This window comes from Chrysemys picta, chromosome 9 (assembly GCF_011386835.1).
Source record: "Chrysemys picta bellii isolate R12L10 chromosome 9, ASM1138683v2, whole genome shotgun sequence".
NCBI classification, from domain to species: Eukaryota; Metazoa; Chordata; order Testudines; family Emydidae; genus Chrysemys; species Chrysemys picta.
The window spans coordinates 65,858,663-65,876,490 of NC_088799.1; the positions used below are offsets into that span (position 1 = coordinate 65,858,663).

General features: G+C 50.5%; 1 protein-coding gene across 3 annotated transcripts in view; it reads right to left on the bottom strand.

Annotated features, from left to right (window-relative positions):
* DRP2 (dystrophin related protein 2) overlaps positions 1 to 17,828 on the bottom strand; it is a 45,310-nt gene that overhangs the window by 13,827 nt on the left and 13,655 nt on the right. For 2 of the 3 annotated variants that reach the window (XM_005285652.5, XM_008173663.4), the window contains exons 2-7: positions 15,213 to 15,366; positions 9,048 to 9,181; positions 7,595 to 7,751; positions 6,371 to 6,491; positions 1,152 to 1,420; positions 421 to 567 (exon numbers count right to left, since the gene is read on the bottom strand). In XM_005285652.5, the coding sequence (XP_005285709.1) occupies positions 421 to 567; positions 1,152 to 1,420; positions 6,371 to 6,491; positions 7,595 to 7,751; positions 9,048 to 9,181; positions 15,213 to 15,320 (936 nt within the window). In that variant the 5' untranslated portion in view covers positions 15,321 to 15,366. Of the gene's footprint in view, positions 1 to 420; positions 568 to 1,151; positions 1,421 to 6,370; positions 6,492 to 7,594; positions 7,752 to 9,047; positions 9,182 to 11,072; positions 11,654 to 15,212; positions 15,367 to 17,828 lie in introns of those variants that run through there. The other variant, XM_024110218.3, reaches the window with a different exon arrangement.

Below are 17,828 nucleotides of genomic sequence, written 5' to 3' on the forward strand. Positions count from 1 at the left end.
GGAACTGCAATGCACCAACCCTCTCCCACATCTACCACCTCCCTGGATTCCTATCCCCCAACAACCAAACCTTCTAGCCCATTCTTTGGCCTAGCTAATTCTCAGTCCCCACAGGCCAGATCTTCACTATGGCTCCACTGAAGTCACTAGAGCTGCACCCATTTACGCCAGCGGAGGACCTGCCCCTATGAGCCGCCGTTGTGCCTCGTCTTTCATGTTGCCTCTGTTCTTCAGAGTCCCACTGCAGACTCACCACCTCCCTGCCCAGTGGCCTGCTGTCTCCCTCTCGCTCAGAAAAGACCCATTCAGACATATGACCCCAGATCTCTGTTACCCTTGTTGCACTCTGACAGCCCATTCTCCATAATGTTCAACTACTGTTCACAGAGCACCCAACTTCCCTCCTTTGCCCCTTCCTACCTGCAGCTGTTTCCATCGGGTGTTGATCTGCTCCAGAGCCCGGGAGTTCTCCATGGACAGATGCACATCTGAGATAGCAAGCTGGTGTGCGAGGTCATTAACTAGCTTCACCCCGTCCTTCATGGGGGAGAGCTCCTCTTTAAACAGCTAGAGCCCCCCATCCCAAAGAGAAGAGACAGAAGGTGGGACAGAGACAAAAGCCACTCAACTCACTTTTTCATTGTAACATCACTAGCAACGCTCCACCGGCCTGGGTACACCAGTGGCTAGCACTGCCTGGGAGGGTGGGGGTGGGTGGGAATCACTGCCTAACCCTCCTCCCGAGAGTGCTAGAGCAGTAGAACGAACCCAGCAAGCCAGACTGGAGATGCATGTACTAGCACTACAATGGAATTGAGTCCCCTTGCTTGGGATACTAATCAGATCCCAACTAGTAGCCAATGAGAAGAAGAGTCCTATCCAGAGAGTGCATGGTTTGAGCAGGACACAGTGAGGGGAATATGCTCCATTGGAGAAGACCTCAGGATTATCTATCCCTACACGAGCCAAATTCGCCCAAGCAGTCAGTGGAGTCACACTAGCGAGGAACTGGTCCCTCTGGTTTTATCAGTGTCCAGATAAGATTTTGGAACAGTTCTATTTGGATAGTGACTGTATCAGACTGCATGATGCTGTCTTACTGGAGGATATCCTGGAGAGAAGCAACTGGTCTCCCTTAGGGTGAGATATACCTTGGTTGCCTGGATGTGCTCTGGTAAGGAGTCGATGAAGAGGTCCCCAATGGGCTCCCAGGTTTCTCGCACACTCTCGGCCTGGTCCAGTGTTGTGCTGAGCTCTTCCATGGCTCCCTTGACCTCCAGCAGCTGCTCCAGTGTTCGTTCAATGTGACGGTGTTGGTCAACACAGCGGGCAGTGAGCTTCTCCCACAGCTCACTGGCCACATTCGCCTGCTTCCAGACAAAACGGCTGATGTTCTGGATCCGGTGCCTTGGAGAGACATCTATGAGCAAAGCAGCAGGGCCACAGTGAACAACCAGGAGATCCCAGCCACGGCAGAGACAGCCAATACAAGGGTGGGGTGACAAGAGGAAGAAAGAGGAGAAAGAGAGAAGCCAGGGAGAATTGGGAAGAGGAGGCACAAAGGACAGAGAGAAAAAGAGGACAATTTCAATACATGTCATAGAATCATAGAAATGCAGGGCTGGAAGGGACCTCAACGGGTCATCAAGTCCAGCCCCCAGCGCTGAGGCAGGGCCAAGTAAACCTAGACCAGCCCTGACAGGTGTTTGTCCAGCCTCCTTCTCAAAAGCCTCCAGTGATGGGGATTCCGCAACTTCCCTTGGAAGCCTATTCCAGAGCTTAACCACCCTTAGTGTTCAAAAGCTTTTCCTAATATCCAACCTAAACCTCCCTTGCTTCAGATTAAGCCCATTACTTCTTGTTGTACCTTCAGTCAACATGCAGAACAATTGATCACTGTCCTCTTTATAACAGCCCTTAACATATTTGAAAACTGTTATCAGGTCCCCCCTCAGTCTTCTTTTCTAAAGACTAAATTAAAAATGCCCCGTTTTTTTTAACCTTTCCTCATAGGTCAGGGTTTCTAAATCTTTTATCATTTTTGTTGCTCTCCTCTGGACTGTCTCCAATTTTTCCACATCTTTCCTAAAGTGTGGCACCCAGAACTGGACACACTATCCAGTTGAGGCCTCACCAGAGCCAAACAGAGCAGGACAATTACCTGCCAGTACAACACTCCTGTTAACACACCCCTATTAGCCTTTTTAGCAACTATATCACCTCGCTGATTCATATTCACTTGTGATCCACTATAACCCCCAGACCCTTTTAAGCAGTACTACCATCTAGCCAGTTACTTTCCATTTTGTAGTTATGCATTTGATTTTTCCTTCCTAAATGCAGTACCTTGCCCTGGTCTTTACTGAATTTCATCTTGTTGATTTCAGACCAATTTTTCAATTTGTGAAGATAATTTTGAATTCTAATCCTGTCCTCCAAAGTGCTTGTGACCCCTCCCAGCTTGGTGTCATCCACAAATTTTATAAGCATATTCTCCACTCCGTTATCCAAGTCATTAATGAAAATATTGACTAATACTAGACCAGGACTGACTCCTGCAATACCCCACCAGATACACCCTCCCAGATTGACAGTGAACCATTGATAGCTACTCTTCGCGTACGGTGTTTCAACCAGTTGTGCACCCACCTTATATCATTTTCATGTAGCCCACATTTTCCTAGTTTGCTTATGAGAATGTCATGTGGGACTGTTTCAAAATCCTTACTAAAATCAAGATATATCACATCTACTGCTTCCCCCCATCCACTAGGTAAAAATAACACTGTCGAAGGAAATTAGGTTGGCTTGGCATGATTTGTTCTTGACAAATTAATGCTGGCTATTCCTTATAATCTTATCATACTCTAGGTACTTACAATTTGATTGTTTAAAAATTTGTTCCAGTATCTTTTCCTCGTATCAAAGTTAGGCTGACTGGTCTGTAATTCACCAGGTCCTCTTTGCTCCTCTTTTTAAAGATAGGTACTATGTTTGCCCTTCTCCAGTCCTCTGGAACCTCTCCTGTCCTCCATGAATTCGCCACGATAATTGCTAACAGTTCTGAGATTGCTTCAGCACCCTAGTATGAATTTCATCAGGCCCTGGCAACTTGAATACATCTAACTTATCTAAATATTCTATAATCTGTTCTTTCTCCATTTTGGGTTGTGTTCTTTTCTCCTTGTTGTTAATATTAATTGTGTTGACTATCTAGTCACCATTAATCTCTTTAGTGAGGACTGAAGCAAAATAGGTATTAAACACCTCATCCTCCTTGATATCAGTTACTAGCTCTCCTTCCCTGCTAAGTAGAGGGCCTCCACTTTCTTTCATCTTTCTCTTGCTACTAGTGTATTTAAAGAACCTGTTCTTGCTGTCTTTTATGTCCCTTCCTAGATGTAACTCATGTTATGCCTTAGCCTTTCTGATTTCGTCCCTATACACTTGTGCTATTCTTTTGTATTCATCCTTACAATTTGTCCTTGTTTCCACTTTTTGTAGGATTCTTTTTTGATGTTCAGGTCATTAAAGAGCTTCTGATGGAGCCATAATAGCCTCTTACTCTTCTTCCTATCAGGACTGTTTGCAGTTGTGCTTTTAATATTATCTCCTTAAGAAACTGCCAGGCAGCTCTCCTGATCTTCTTTATCCCTTAGATCAGTGGTCCCCAACCTTTTTAGTCTGGCAGGTGCCAGACGACGAGCCACCGCGGACCAGCATCCTCCGAAATGCCGCCGAGAAGCGGCAACATTAATAGGCATCGCCGCCGAAATGCCGCCGACAAGCAGCGTCATCCAGAGGCGTCGCTGCCGAAATGCCGCCAAAAATCGGCGGCATTTCGGCAGCGATGCCTCTGGATGACGCTGCTTGTTGGCGGCATTTCAGCAGATGCTCATCCGCCAGCCAGTACGCAGGCGCACATAGATGCCCCAGCGGGCGCCATGGCACCTGCAGGCACCACGTTGGGGACCACTGCCTTAGATTTTCTTCCCATGGGACTTTACCTACCAGGTCTCTGAGTTTGTTAAAGTCTGCTTTTTTGAAATCCATTGTCCTTATTCTGGTGCTCTCACTCCTGGCTTTCCTTAGAATCATGAAATCTATCATTCAGATCACTTTCACTCAGGCTGCCTTTCATCTTCAGATTCATTCCTCTTTCAGCATTACAGCTCTGAATTGCCTGTGTCCCAGCCTCTCCTGCTGCCAGTCACAAGCTTCCTGCCTACCATCATCCATCTGATCACAGCCTGCACTCACAAGTGATAGCTTTAGCCCATGAGGCTAAGCGGTTTTCCAAGGAGCTTGCCTAACAGAGTATCAGGGTACAGCATACACATTCCACGGGACACAGTGACCCCCCGCAGTCAGCGATGCTACATCCCAGCCAGGGAACTGCAGGTCTGACAAAGGACCTCTGAAGGACTGCGGCCACCAGTAGCTTCAACTGTGGTACCAAGGTGAGTACTCCGCAGAAGGAGTAAAGATGGGACTATTGCCTTTAAAGCACAACGCCTGAAATCCTTCCCCAGGCAGAGACAGCCCCTCAAGTTAAAGGGAGCTTTGCCTGAGTAAGGGTCTCAGAGCTGGGCCCATTAATGTGAGGGGCGTGTTATCCCTGTTACACAGAAGGGGAAACTGGCAGAGAGAGAGATTAAGTGATTTACCTAAGGTCATAAAGCAGGTCAGGAGCAGAGCTGAGTGCCGATCGGTTTAGGGAGCCCAAAACTCAGCAAATGGGCCCTATTATTGGCCATGCCAGATCACTTCCCTCCTCCTCCCAATCAGTGGGGAAAGCACAGGAGCTGCCAGGACCCCACAAACATGCTGGGAGTGGATTTGTACCCTGCCCCCTGGCCAAGAGAGGGAGCAACGTCTTGCAGAGCACTTCTTCCTTCCCAGCAGTTGGGGGCGGGGCAGGAGAAAGAGAGGAAACCCCTCAAAATCGCCAAGAAAAAGGGAGAGCTCCCCACCAGCTGCCAGTAGAGTCCTTCTGGAGGGAAGAGGCCATGGCTTCACATAAGGGTGTGGCTCAATTGAAGGGCTGGGACAAGAGTTCATTTTGCAGACATGCTAATTAAATCACTGTTCAATGCCCTCGAGTACCATGTTGCATCTCTCTAGGACAGAGGTCGGCAAACTTTTTGGCCCAAGGGCCACATCTGAATATGGAAATTGTATGGCGGGCAATGAATGCCACGAAATTGGGGTTGGGGTGCAGGAGGGGGTGAGGGTGCTGGCTCTGGGGTAGGGCCAGAAATGAGTTCAGGGTGGGGGAGGGGGCTCCAGGATGGGGCAGGGGTGCGGGTTCCAGGGTGCAGGAGGGTGGGACCGAGGGGTTTGGAGGGCAGGAGGGGGATCAGGGCTGGAGCAGGGGGTTGGGGTGCAGGCTCTGGGTGGCGCTTATCTCAAGCAGCTCCCAGAAGCAGCGGCATGTCCCCCCTCCAGCTCCTACGCAGAGGAGCGGCCAGGTGGTTCTGTGCGCTGCCCCATCCGCAGGCGCTGCCCCTGCAGCTCCCATTGGCCATGGTTGCCAGCCAATGGGAGCTGCGGGGGCAGGGCTTGAGGCGGGGGCAGCATGCAGAGCCCCTTGGCTGCCCCATGCACAGGAGCCGGAGGGGGGACATGCTGCTGCTTCTGGGAGCCAGACAGAGCCACAGCACATGTGGAGCAGGGCAAGCCGTGGACCCCGCTGCCCAGCAGGAGCTCAAGGGCTAGATTAAAACATCTGAAGAGCCAGATTCGGCCACTGGGCCATAGTTTGCCCACCCCTGCTCTAGGACGTGCCACACACTATGCCATTTCCAGCATGTGCCACACACTGTGCTTCATCACACCCCATGCATGCTGTGCCTTGTCCCACCACAAAGTAACATGACATAGGACATGTCTACGGTGCCATCAGAGATGTGATAGCAGCATATGCAGACATACCCAAGCTAGCTTTATTCGAGCTAGCTTCAGTACCCATAGCAGTGATGGGCTTCAGCGCAGGCTAGCTACCCAAGTGATTACCTAGGGTCCCAGGCGGGCTCATAGAGCCTACACCAAAGTTCGTGCTGCTGTAGCTTTGCTGCTATTGCTACCCAAGCTAGCTAGATCAAAGCAAGTATGTCTACAGGTGCTGCGATCACCCCTCCGATGGCAGTGCAGGCAAACCTATGGAGACATATGGAGTGCCAGTGCCAGGTAACACTGTGCTATAGTACTGCACGTTCAGTTCATTCATGCTGCACTGCGGTACACAATGCCACATTGCACCCTGCCCCCACTTGTCTCTTCTCTCAGAACGACAGCATGCAGGGTCTGAGAGCTAGGCCATGCTGACATGACAACAAGGAGGGGGATGAGAGTGGGAGGCTCCACATACCTTTACTTTCAGAATTTGGTTCCTCTAATTCCTCAAATGGGTGCTGGGAGAGAAAGGCCTGTGCCGACTCCAGGACAGAATAAATATATGGGCCCCGAGACTTCACCTCTTCCATGAAAGCCTGCAGTGGGGAGGCACAGCATGACCAAAAAAAGACTGAGTTAGAGAATTGAAAAGCTCCTTCCTCAACCAAGAACTGTTCAGTGAATTACTCACTCCAGCGCACAAGGGAACTACCGGCACAGAGCACATAACTGACACGTTAAAGAAGCTCTGCCTGAGAAGATGGTACATGAATATCTTTAGAATACAAAGGAAAGTTAATGGATAAACAGCCCTAGGATTCAAGGAAGATCCCAACACATGGAAGGAGGAGAGAGATTTGGTGAGATCTGTAGATCAACAGTGTGCGTGAAATAGGCAACTACTGGTGTGTTCTGGGCCAGGAGTTATTAAAGGGGAGGCATTCTGATCATGGCCAGTTTGCATTGTGGGTACAGGGAGGAGGAAACTGTCCTTTGTAAGTATTTTAAATATTTAGTCCTGTCACGAGTGCAGGGGATAGGACTAGATGATCTCTCGAGGTCCCTTACCGTCCTATGATTCTCCTAAATGCAGAGGGGAGGACATTGGTTAATCAGAACTGCTATGTGCTATAACACAACAAGGATTCTCACATCCCCGTCACTGTGTCAGCTGTAGGTCAAAGTCAGACAGATGACCCAAACTGGTCTCTCGGCAAGTGTCAGGATCCCCACGAGTGTGGCCAAAGAAAGGCATCGGTTTGTTTGAGAGCTCGGATATTGCAACCAGTTGGGAAACAGGCAATAAGCTATTGTCAGTGACTGAGGCTCAGTATCCAGTTCTGTGATCTCTTCGTAGATTTAACTTTAAATCTGTAACGCAGATTTACTTTCTGTAATTTACACTAAATGCCTCTTCACTTTCTAACCTGGACTGATTCTATCGGTTATTCATTGGGGGAAAATACAGGCTCGAGCGTTTCAGGAGAACGTTGGCTCCGCCTCATGAGAAGGGGAAAGGTGCAAGTGACAGCCAGTGTACTGGCCCCAAACGTGAGTCACGGGGGGACCTGCAAGTACAGCTGTGGGCAGAGAGGCCAGGTCAGGTATCCAAGTTCCATGCCAAGGAACCTGGGGCGGGAGCTCATCCTAGCTGGTGAGCGAGGGCAGGGCTCTAGGGAGCGCGTATCTGGAAACATACTGCGTGCGTCTCTTTTTCCTGCTGCACCAAGAGCACATCTCCCCGGAGTGGCAGCTGGGCGGACAGCTCTTCATCCTTCTGACCCAGCCAGTCTATGATCTCCTGGAGGGGGAGCTGCAGCTTCCCGCTGTGGTCTGAAAAGGCCTCCAGACGAGCCCTGCACCGGACGGATGGGAACACAACAGTCATAGAGAGCAGACACAAGGATGAGGCCTGATGGGAATTCACCTCTTTTCACAAAGGGAAGAGTGGACGGTGCACTGGGCCCCTGCAGCCTGCGGCTCAGAGGGCACCAGCCCCGTCTCACACAGTTTGTGCCTTCCGCCCTGAGGAGAGGCAGCCAGGCTAAGGGAAAACTTCCCCTGCCCAGTGACTAAGGAATGGCTATATCCTGCACTGGTGTCAGGAGGGAGGGGCTCCCTCAGCCTGTGAGCATGCTGCCCTGGTCTCCCATGCAGCAGAGGATCCCCTCCATGGGAGATTTCCAGGGGCTCAGCATTAGAAGTCCCTGCTGGTGTTAGCAGGGACGGGTGCGAGGATGCCCTTAAGCTGTTTCTGATCTCCAAGTGCGTGGTGGGGAGAACAGAAGAACCTGCCTGGATTTGTGCGTACACACGGCCTGAACTCCGGCTATGCCCATATTGGCAGGGACTTGGCTATACATTGTAGCCACCTGGACCATTTCCAGGATGTGTGTGTTAAGGCAAAGCAAAATTAATATGCCTCAACTGAACTCTCAATGATGCTGGCTGTGGATCTGCAACTACAGAAGGCTACAGAAAGGCACATGCTCCTAAAGGGAAGGGGCAGGCCAAAGAGGAAGGTGATATGAAGGGAATGGGTTCCTGAGTCCTTATCTTGGGCAAAAAGAACAGGAGTACTTGTGGCACCTTAGAGACTAACAAATTTATTAGAGCATAAGCTTTCGTGGACTACAGCCCACTTCTTCGGATGCATATATATGAATCCGAAGAAGTGGGCTGTAGTCCACGAAAGCTTATGCTCTAATAAATTTGTTAGTCTCTAAGGTGCCACAAGTACTCCTGTTCTTTTTGCGGATACAGACTAACACGGCTGCTACTCTGAAGCCTATCTTGGGCAGTAAGAACACACACACACAGAGCTGCCTGAGGAATGGAGAGAGGGACAGAGAGAAAGCAGGAATGGAGGGGGAAAAAGAGATAAAGGGATAGGAGGAAATAAGAGGAAAGAAGGAGTGAGAGCACAAGCAAGGGCAAACGAAAAGAAAATACATTTCAAGCAGAGGAAAAAAGAGCCCAGTGACTCAGAAATTTGTCTCTGCTTTAGAAGCTGAAAGGGGAAACTGCTCTGAGGTCACAGTGAACTTGGGTGGCAAGTGAACTGAACAAGATCTAAAGGCTTGTGCCTAACATCTCCAGCAGGCAATCCCAGGGCAAAGACCAGCAAGTTCACTCCACGTGGGGAGTCCTACCGAAGGCTGTGGGATTTCTTTTTTATTTCATTCCAGCAAAGATTCATCTCCAGAGGTGTCTGGGGCCTGAGGGCACTGTCGGGAGCCTGCTGGGTTACACAGGGCGCTCCTTCACCATCTTCCGCTGCTTTAACCTAGGTGGAAACACAAACACCTGACAACTGTATCCAGACACAGGATGGCTAGTGGCTAGAACACATGTCTGACTGCTGCTCTCACCTCTGCCACTGACTCACTGTGTGTTCTTGGGCACAACCCTTAACATTTATGTACCAGCTTCACCATCTGTACAAAGGGATTGAAATGCTGGCCTGCATCACAAAAGATCTTGAGATTTTGTTAAGGATTTAAAACACTTGAAGGATGTTCTATCGGTGTAACATATTATAAAGTGATCAGCATTTACAACACTGCAAGGAGATGAAGGGTTTTTACTCTTGTGCTCCCAGGTTTTCTTAGTCTGGTATTCCAGGATCAACTAGATCTAATATAAGCATCTGGTGGGTGGGTGTGTGACTGACCTCTGACCTCTGTTGGATTGAGTCAGAATTGCTCAGCTGTGTGGCATAGACTCCACACCACTCCACATGGAGATTCCCCTTCATCTTAAGTGGCTAGAGCTTGTGCTTTTGGAGCACCAAAGAAGCACAGGCTTCAAGTTCTATTCCTGCTGCTGCCATTAAGTTATGAGCAGCCCCAGTGTTCAGCATAGTGACAACCAGGAAGGTGTAGATGACCACGGATTTGTTACAATATTAATGGCCCTGGTTGTGCAGCCTAAGCCACCACAAAAGACAGATTATAAGCTCACACCTGTTTCACCTGAAGAAGATTGCAGGTGAGAACATTCTCTGGCGGTCCAGGGGCCCAACTTCCAGAGACTCTGCAGCTTCTCTGCACCCACTCCAGAAGGAAGAGTGCGCATGTGTGTGAAAAGCAGGGAGACACTCAGAATGCCAGAGACATACACTCCAGTCACTATACATCTTTGCATTCAGAGTGCTTTAAATCTGAGGATCTCAAAGCACTTTACAATGAGGAATGTAGCCTCAATCCCCTGGGAGGAAGGGAAGCATTATCGACACAGACGGGGGGAAAGTGGGGCACTGCACAGGAAAATGACTCGCACAGTGTAGAGTTATGAGACGAACCTAGTCTCCTGGCTCCCACTCCAGAGTTCTGATCGCTAGACTGAGCTCCCTCCCATGACAACAGCGAAGACTGTCCCAATTGCCAGACACACCAACAAACAATCGGAGGGAGGCATGATCTAAAATGCAACACAAACACAAACACTCACACCACTGTGTGTTTGGGGTGCATGGGTGGAGGGCTGGTGTGTGACCACAATGGCAGCTTGCTGCCTGTTGTCAAAACACACAAACATTTACTGTTTTCACAGGTGGGAAGTTGCTGTGTTTTGCTTGGAAATCACAACATTTCCCTCCAGTTCTAATTTGTTGGCAGGGCTCAGAAGTGATAACAATTAACATGCATTAGCACCCTTCAACCCATATTGCTTTCCAAATGATCTGTACAGGAATCACTTCACTCAACTGGAGTGCAGCCATCTCTGAGGGGTGGGGCAGTTGTTTGAAAGAACACAGCTACCCTGCACAGGGGACCATATGCTAATGGCACAGAAGGAAAGACGGGAGCAGGCAGAACAGACAAGAAATTAATTCAGGGCAGTGACACAGGAGGTCATGATTACACTGGTCCCTTCTGGCTTTATAATCTATCCAAAGGGGGTTTTGCCAGGTCACTAGGGCTATCACCCCTCTACTCCCCAGAAAAGAACTGGGAGGTATTTAATTATCACAGTGGGGGCAGAAGCGTGTTTTATGTTTCACCCAAAGCATGTTTAATTTTCTGCCCCGATCTGCCACGTCATTCCAGAGAGCATCCCAAAAATCATCAAACACGGAGTACAGAGAAATCCTAGACATGAATATCATAAATAATTCAAGCTAACACTGCTGCCTGTATACTGAAAGTCAATACATTTCTCGTGCAAATACTCACTCTGCCAAAGTAGGTTAGCCCCGCGTGGCCATAGCCACCTCCTCTGTCCCCAGGGAGATTGCAAAGGGATCAGGGCCAATGGCCTTTCTCCATCTGGGGGGTAAACGGAACTGCGTGGATATAACCCCACGGGAAGCGTGATCCTCTCCAGCCTAGTTTAGGAAAAGGTTAAAAGTCCACGATGCCTGCCACTCACCAACTATGTCCTATAGATGAGCCAGAGTGCAAGCAGCCATGCACTGGTCAGATGTGCAACACCTGCTCTCCCAGAACAAAACCCCTGCAGGTGAGTGGGGGAAAGCAGCGCTTCCACATTGAGCACCAGTTCCACTGGCTGCAGCTGCCGAGGTGGCAGGCTGGTTGGATCCTTCTCCCTCCAGAAGTCAGATGCATCTGAACAGCTTTATTTTTAGATGTGTGTGCAGGCACACACATGCCCGGGCTGTGGAGCGCTTCCCCTACCTGTGCAGAGCCGGGGATCCATGGTTTGGCTGCTCAGCAGCTGCACAGGAGAGAACATTGTCCCCCTCTTTGCCCAATGCCATCAGCCAGCACCAGGCAGACCACGGCAGGAGAAAGGCAAACAGCACCACAGGGAAGAGAGGCAGAGTGGAAGGGACCAGAGGGCGGGCGAGGAGCAGGATGGGAGGGCTGAGAGGAGCTGCTGCCCTGTTTACTGACCCCCTAGGAATCCGGAGGGAGGCGGCAGCAGCAGCCTCTCTGCCAGTGAATCACAGCTTTGTCCGGGTAGAATTCCAGTTCCCTCCAACCTGCCCTAACCCCCACGGGTGCCACGGCAGCTGTCTGTGTGTGAGGGAGGGCAGGGTGTCACCAGGAGTTACCCTGTGCACACGCGTGTGTGAAAGGCGCTGATGGGGGAGAAGGTACCACAGCTAGCCACATTCAAAGAAATCACTGCACATATGAGAGAACACAGCGCTGGGCAGGGCCACCCCGGGTTATAGCAAAGGTGGCATTGAACAGGTCCGGGGCCCCCTGGGTAATAGCAAAGGCAATGGTGCAGCAGCCCCCAGGTCCTCTGGTTACTGAAAATGGAGTGCTGGGATCTCAGCGTTTATTCGTCAATGGACAGATTCCTGAAGGAATAGTCAATGCAAGCTTTTAGTCCCCTAGACAGACTCAGGGAGCACCTGGGGGCTCTCTCTGAGTCCCATTATAGTGGGGGAGGACAGGGTGTGTGGGGTGGCATGGGGGGTGGAAACAGAAACACCTCAAACTCCATTATACGAGAAGGAGGGAGGGAGGCTACACTGAAAGAGCCACAGGGGTTCCCTATGGTTACCAGACACTGTGCCCAGAGCCTCAGTGGGGAAGCATCTGCCCTGGCCCACACCTCCCGGACAAGCCATGAGCTCACCTGGGTGGGCCCCAGCAAAGCTGTGCATCACAGTGATGGCCAGGGCCTGCCTTGGGGACAGAATTGGTGAGCAGGGGAAGCCCCTCTACAGATTCAGCGCTCCCCACCTTCGCAGCTGGGGCTCCCTGGCCCAGACCCCGCCCCCATGTCAACATCAACATTCCTGGGCTTGGCTCACACCCGTCCGCACCCAGGGAAAACATCTTGTTTTTGCCAAAAGGATTTCGTCCCCGTCTGTCTCCCACAGAGTTCTCTGGAGTTTCTGCAGCTCGGCATTGTTTCCATGCTCAATACCACCTACAGGAACACTATGAAAAAGCTCCCTGTATCTCTCCCTCTCATTCTCTCTCTCTCTCCGCACGCCTGCCATCTCTACCCATTTGTCCCCTCCTCCCTCTCTCTGGGCTGGGCTGCCCTTTGCAATCAGGGGGCTCTCACACCAACATGTTCTTCAGTTTTCACCAACCCAGTGGGATCCCTGGACTCTGAAGCCAAGACAATAGCGACGCCAGCAACCCTGAGTAAGGCCCGTCCCAGGGAGGAGGCAGACAGTGCACGGTATTTGGCGGGTGGAAGGCAGAGCTGCTATTAAGATCGCTGCCATGCAAGCAGAGCAAGCCAGTGGCCTGGCACTCTGCCTGCATGTGGGGTTAAATACTCTAGCCCTGTGCAGCACACAAGTCAGGAGAGGCTTTGGGTGCGTGATTATGAGCCCAGAGCAATGAGTGCCCCTCATACAGCCTCTCTCCAGTGCAGCTGCTGATTGCTGCAAGTGTCCCTGAGGCTGCCCTTGCATCTGTCTGTTTCCCTGCTTATTCCCTCTTCCGTTCCTGTACCCCCAAGGAGAACCGGCTCCACCCACGGATAGCTCCTCAGCATGTTCATGGCAGGCAGGAGGCAGTGGAAGTTGCTGCTCGGCTCTCTCTGCTCTCCCTCAAACCCTCTGCTCCTTGTTGAATCTGCTGGGTCGTTTATTAACCCCCTCACACACTCCTGGTAATAGCTACATAACAGCCACCCCCACCCCATAAACACTGACTCAGAATCAGCAGGGAAAAGTCACGGGCTCATCTGTGAGACCCGCTTCCAGCCTGGGAACTGGCTCAGACAGACAGATGCTGGTTTCTCACACTTCCCCCGGCTTCTCTCCCCTGAGCTGCAGATCTCCATGCTGGGGCAGCCAGTGCAACGGCAACACACGGTGTTGGGATCCAGGCCCAGACTCAGCCATCTTGAACTCCTTGGAGCCAGCACAAACCTGGATGTGCTGTAGAACAGTAGTTCTCAACCAGGGGTCCGGGGTCCCCTAGGGGGCATCGAGCAGGTTTCAGGGGGGCCTGCAAGCAGGGCCAGCATCAGACTCGCTGGGGCCCAGGGCAGAAAGCCAAAGCCCCACTGCATGGGTCTGAAGCCCAAGTCCCTGAGCCCTGTCAGCTGGGGCTGATGCCGAAGCCTGAGCAATGTAGCTTTGTGGGGCCCTTGTGACATGGGGACCCAGGCAATTGCCCTGCTTGCTACCCCCTAATGCTGGCCCTGGCTTTTATATGCAGAAAACCAGTTATTGTGGCACAAGTGTGCCGTGGAGTTTTTAATAGCATGTTGGTGGAGACTCCAAAAGAAAAAGGTTGAGAACCTCTGCTGTAGAAGAGGAGTGCTGAAGCCAAAGGGGGCTTGCTTCACTCAGCGCAGCACTGCTGTTGCCACAGGGCGCTGGTCCAGCACTCTTCAGCCAGAGGGAGAGGGAATGGAAAGGGCAGTGAAGGGGGGAAGGGAAAGAGCCCTGAAGAGCCTCTGCTGAACCTCCAGATCAGACAAGCAATGCAGGCACTTCTGTGCCTTCTCCGCCATCGGCTGGGGTCTTGGGCTAACTGGCTCATTCCCCTTTTGCAGGCAGGACAAACTGCCAGGCTTGGCTACATTCAGCTCTAGAAGTGCAAGGCAAACACACATCCAGTGACCACTGATACAGTATCTGAGGGACACACATTCCATGCAGGTCAGAAACCCCCTCAGGATGGCTACTAGCCCCAGCCTGTCCAGCCAAGAATAGCACAGGCCTGCTCCTAACCAAAGGCCTGGGATTTCCAAAAGGGCCAAAGGGAGATAGATTCTGCAATCCCACCAGTACTGCCATCCCCAAGAGTTCAAAAATCATGAGTCAGGCCCCAAAGAATCATGAGATCATCTTAAAAATCATGAGACTTAAAAACAGTTGGATTTTTTTCTTTGCCTTCTGGTTTCTGAGCCTTTAGCACCAGGCTCACATTTTCCACCTCTTCTCTGCAGAAACTTCCTTTTTAAAAAACGATAGCTGAACACCCCACCTCCCCACCGCCTCCCCCTGAGTCACATGAATCCAGGAGCTGGGACTTCAGGAAAAACAAATATTGCGAGACTCACCGTCAAATCAGGAGAGATGACAACAGAACCCCCCCTCAGCCCCTACACACACACATATGCACACATGATTTTTGGTGGTGGTTTGAAATGCAGAACTGATCCCAACACTACATATTGTCACTCAAGCCCATCTCTTGTTTGTGAAGCCCCGTGCATCTGGAGAGTGCTATCTGAGTAGGATACACTAAGTAGAAGCTGGGAGCAGGGGGAGACGGAGGAAATAACAGCCCCATCACTAACAGGAATGTAGGAGGTGCCACTTTGCTATAAATACAGAAGTTTGGCAACTGTCACCAAAACTCTGAATTGAAAGAAAAAGAAAGAGAAAAAGTGTGCTAGTTAACAGGCCCTAGCACTCTTACCTGAGACTGTGAGTGGGTGGTGCTGCTGCGATGTGACTGGTCTGCTGTATGCCGCTCATGACATCGTGGGATGGTGTAGGAGCATCCCTGCATGACCATTGGCTGCATCAGAACGGAGGTTCATGGGGATGGAGACTTCTCTGGGCACAGGCACCTGAAACACAGTGTGAAATCCACTGGATCAGCTCTCAGATCTCACCATTCAGGAGAGCTGGCTGAGTTGCAGGGAGAAAACTAGACACACAGGCCTTGCCATAAGAGGACAGACCAAAGGTCTACCTAGCCTAGAAACCTGTATCCAACAGTGGCCAGTCCTAGATGCTTCTCAGGAAGGTATATATCCTCCACAATGCACTCATTATACAATACTGAACCATGGAGGAAAATTCTTCCTGACCTCACCTGCCAGATCAGCTTCTGCCCTGAAGCATGAGGACTGAAAGGCCTTGTCATTTTTATCATAGAATTAGTGTCACTGAAGATGCTATTTTCTTGCTCATATAAACATCTAATCCTTTTTGTAAGCAATTTGCCTTAACAAAACCCTGTGGCTGTGAATTTCACAGATTATACTACAGCATGCAAAAATTTCTTTTCTTTGGACTATGATAAGTGAGACAGAGAACTACAGAGCTTAGCGGGAAATTGGAGGAGACCAGAACTGCCATGGGCACTAAGCACTGTTGCCATTTACCCTCAAAGATCTCAGAAGGACAGAAATAATAAATACGTCCTGTGTTTGGAAGGAAAATTGATTGTAAAGCCATATGTCTAGAGCTCCAGACACAGAGACAAACAGACTATATATATAACCCATCATGGGTCATTATTGCTCCAAGAAAAAAGCATTTGTAATGGTTAACTTTGGTCTCTCACCTATTCCACTAACCTCACTCTTTTCTTCTGGACATTGTGCTGCTTCTGCATTTCAGTTTAGGCAGCAAAGCAGTGAGAAACTAGGAGCCCTTATTTTAGAGAGAACAACATTCTACAGTCAGGTCCAAAATACTACAGCTTCTATTTGTGATACCACAGGGATTGGGGCCATTACTAAGGGGGAATAGATCAAGGCAGACAATTTGAAAAGCCTATAGGTTGCATCATCAGCATTTGCCCTTCCATGGCACTTTTTCTGTGAGTTCAACATGCTTTACAAACATAAATCAACGCTCACAACATTAATTTGTCCAGTTCTACAGAAAGCTAAGGGGATGCTAAGAGACACTGACATTAAATGATTTTCCCATGGAAATCACTGGGCAAAGCACACAAAAATCGCAACTCTAACCTCAAGACAGCACCAGTGTCATGAGAGGAACAGAGCAGTTGAGCACAAACAGAGGGGATTCGTCTTGGGGCTAAAAGTTCAACGAATATGAATGTGACGTGGGGCACATCTGTGGAGTGCAGCACTCCAAAGGTATGTCTACACTACAATCACTTCGCGCACTTTTCTGGTGAGTGACAGCGCGGACGCCACAGCACTGCGACCATCGCTGCAGTTATGGCCGTTGTCAACACCTCACACCTTATCATCAACCTTTTTCAGAATCCGATGCTGAGAAATCAGGCGAGGAGGCTATGGCAGCGCGGTGAGGACATTAAGTCTGAGAAGGGCACAGACCTCTCACAAAGCACGGGACCCTGTGCCGTGAACATCATGGTGGCAATGGGTCATGTTGATGCTGTGGAATGGCTATTCTGGGCCCAGGAAACAAGCACGGACTGGTGGGACCGCATAGTGCTGCAGGTCTGGGATGAATCACAGTGGCTGCGAAACTTTAGGATGCGGAAGGGAACTTTCCTGGAACTTTGTGAGTTGCTGTCCCCTGCCCTGAAGCGCAAGGACACCCGGATGCGAGCAGCCCTGACTGTCCAGAAGCGAGTGGCCATAGCCCTCTGGACGCTTGCAACGCCAGACAGCTACCGGTCAGTCGCGAACCACTTTGGCGTGGGCAAATCTACCGTGGGGGTTGCTGTGATGCAAGTAGCCAACGCAATCGTTGAGCTACTGCTCTCAAAGGAAGTGACCCTGGGAAACGTGCAGGTCATCATAGATGGCTTCGCCGTGATGGACTTTCCAAACTGCGGTGGGGCTATAGATGGAACTCACATCCCTATCCTGGGACCGGACCACCAGGCCAGCCAGTACATTAACCGAAAGGGCTACTTTTCAATGGTGCTGCAAGCACTGGTGGACCATAGGGGACGTTTTACAAACATCAACGTTGGATGGCCGGGCAAGGTTCATGACGCTCGTGTTTTCAGGAACTCTGGTCTGTTTAGACGGCTGCAGGAAGGTATTTACTTCCCAGACCACAAAATAACCGTTGGGGATGTGGAGATGCCTATAGTGATCCTCGGGGACCCTGCCTACCCGCTAATGCCCTGGCTCATGAAGCCCTACACAGGTGCCCTGGACACTGAAAAAGAACTCTTCAACTACCGTCTGAGCAAGTGCAGAATGGTGGTGGAGTGTGCTTTTGGACGTCTCAAGGGGAGATGGAGAAGCTTACTGACTCGCTCTGATCTCAGCGAAACCAATATCCCCATTGTTATTGCAGCTTGCTGTGTGCTCCACAATCTCTGTGAGAGCAAGGGGGAGACCTTTATGGC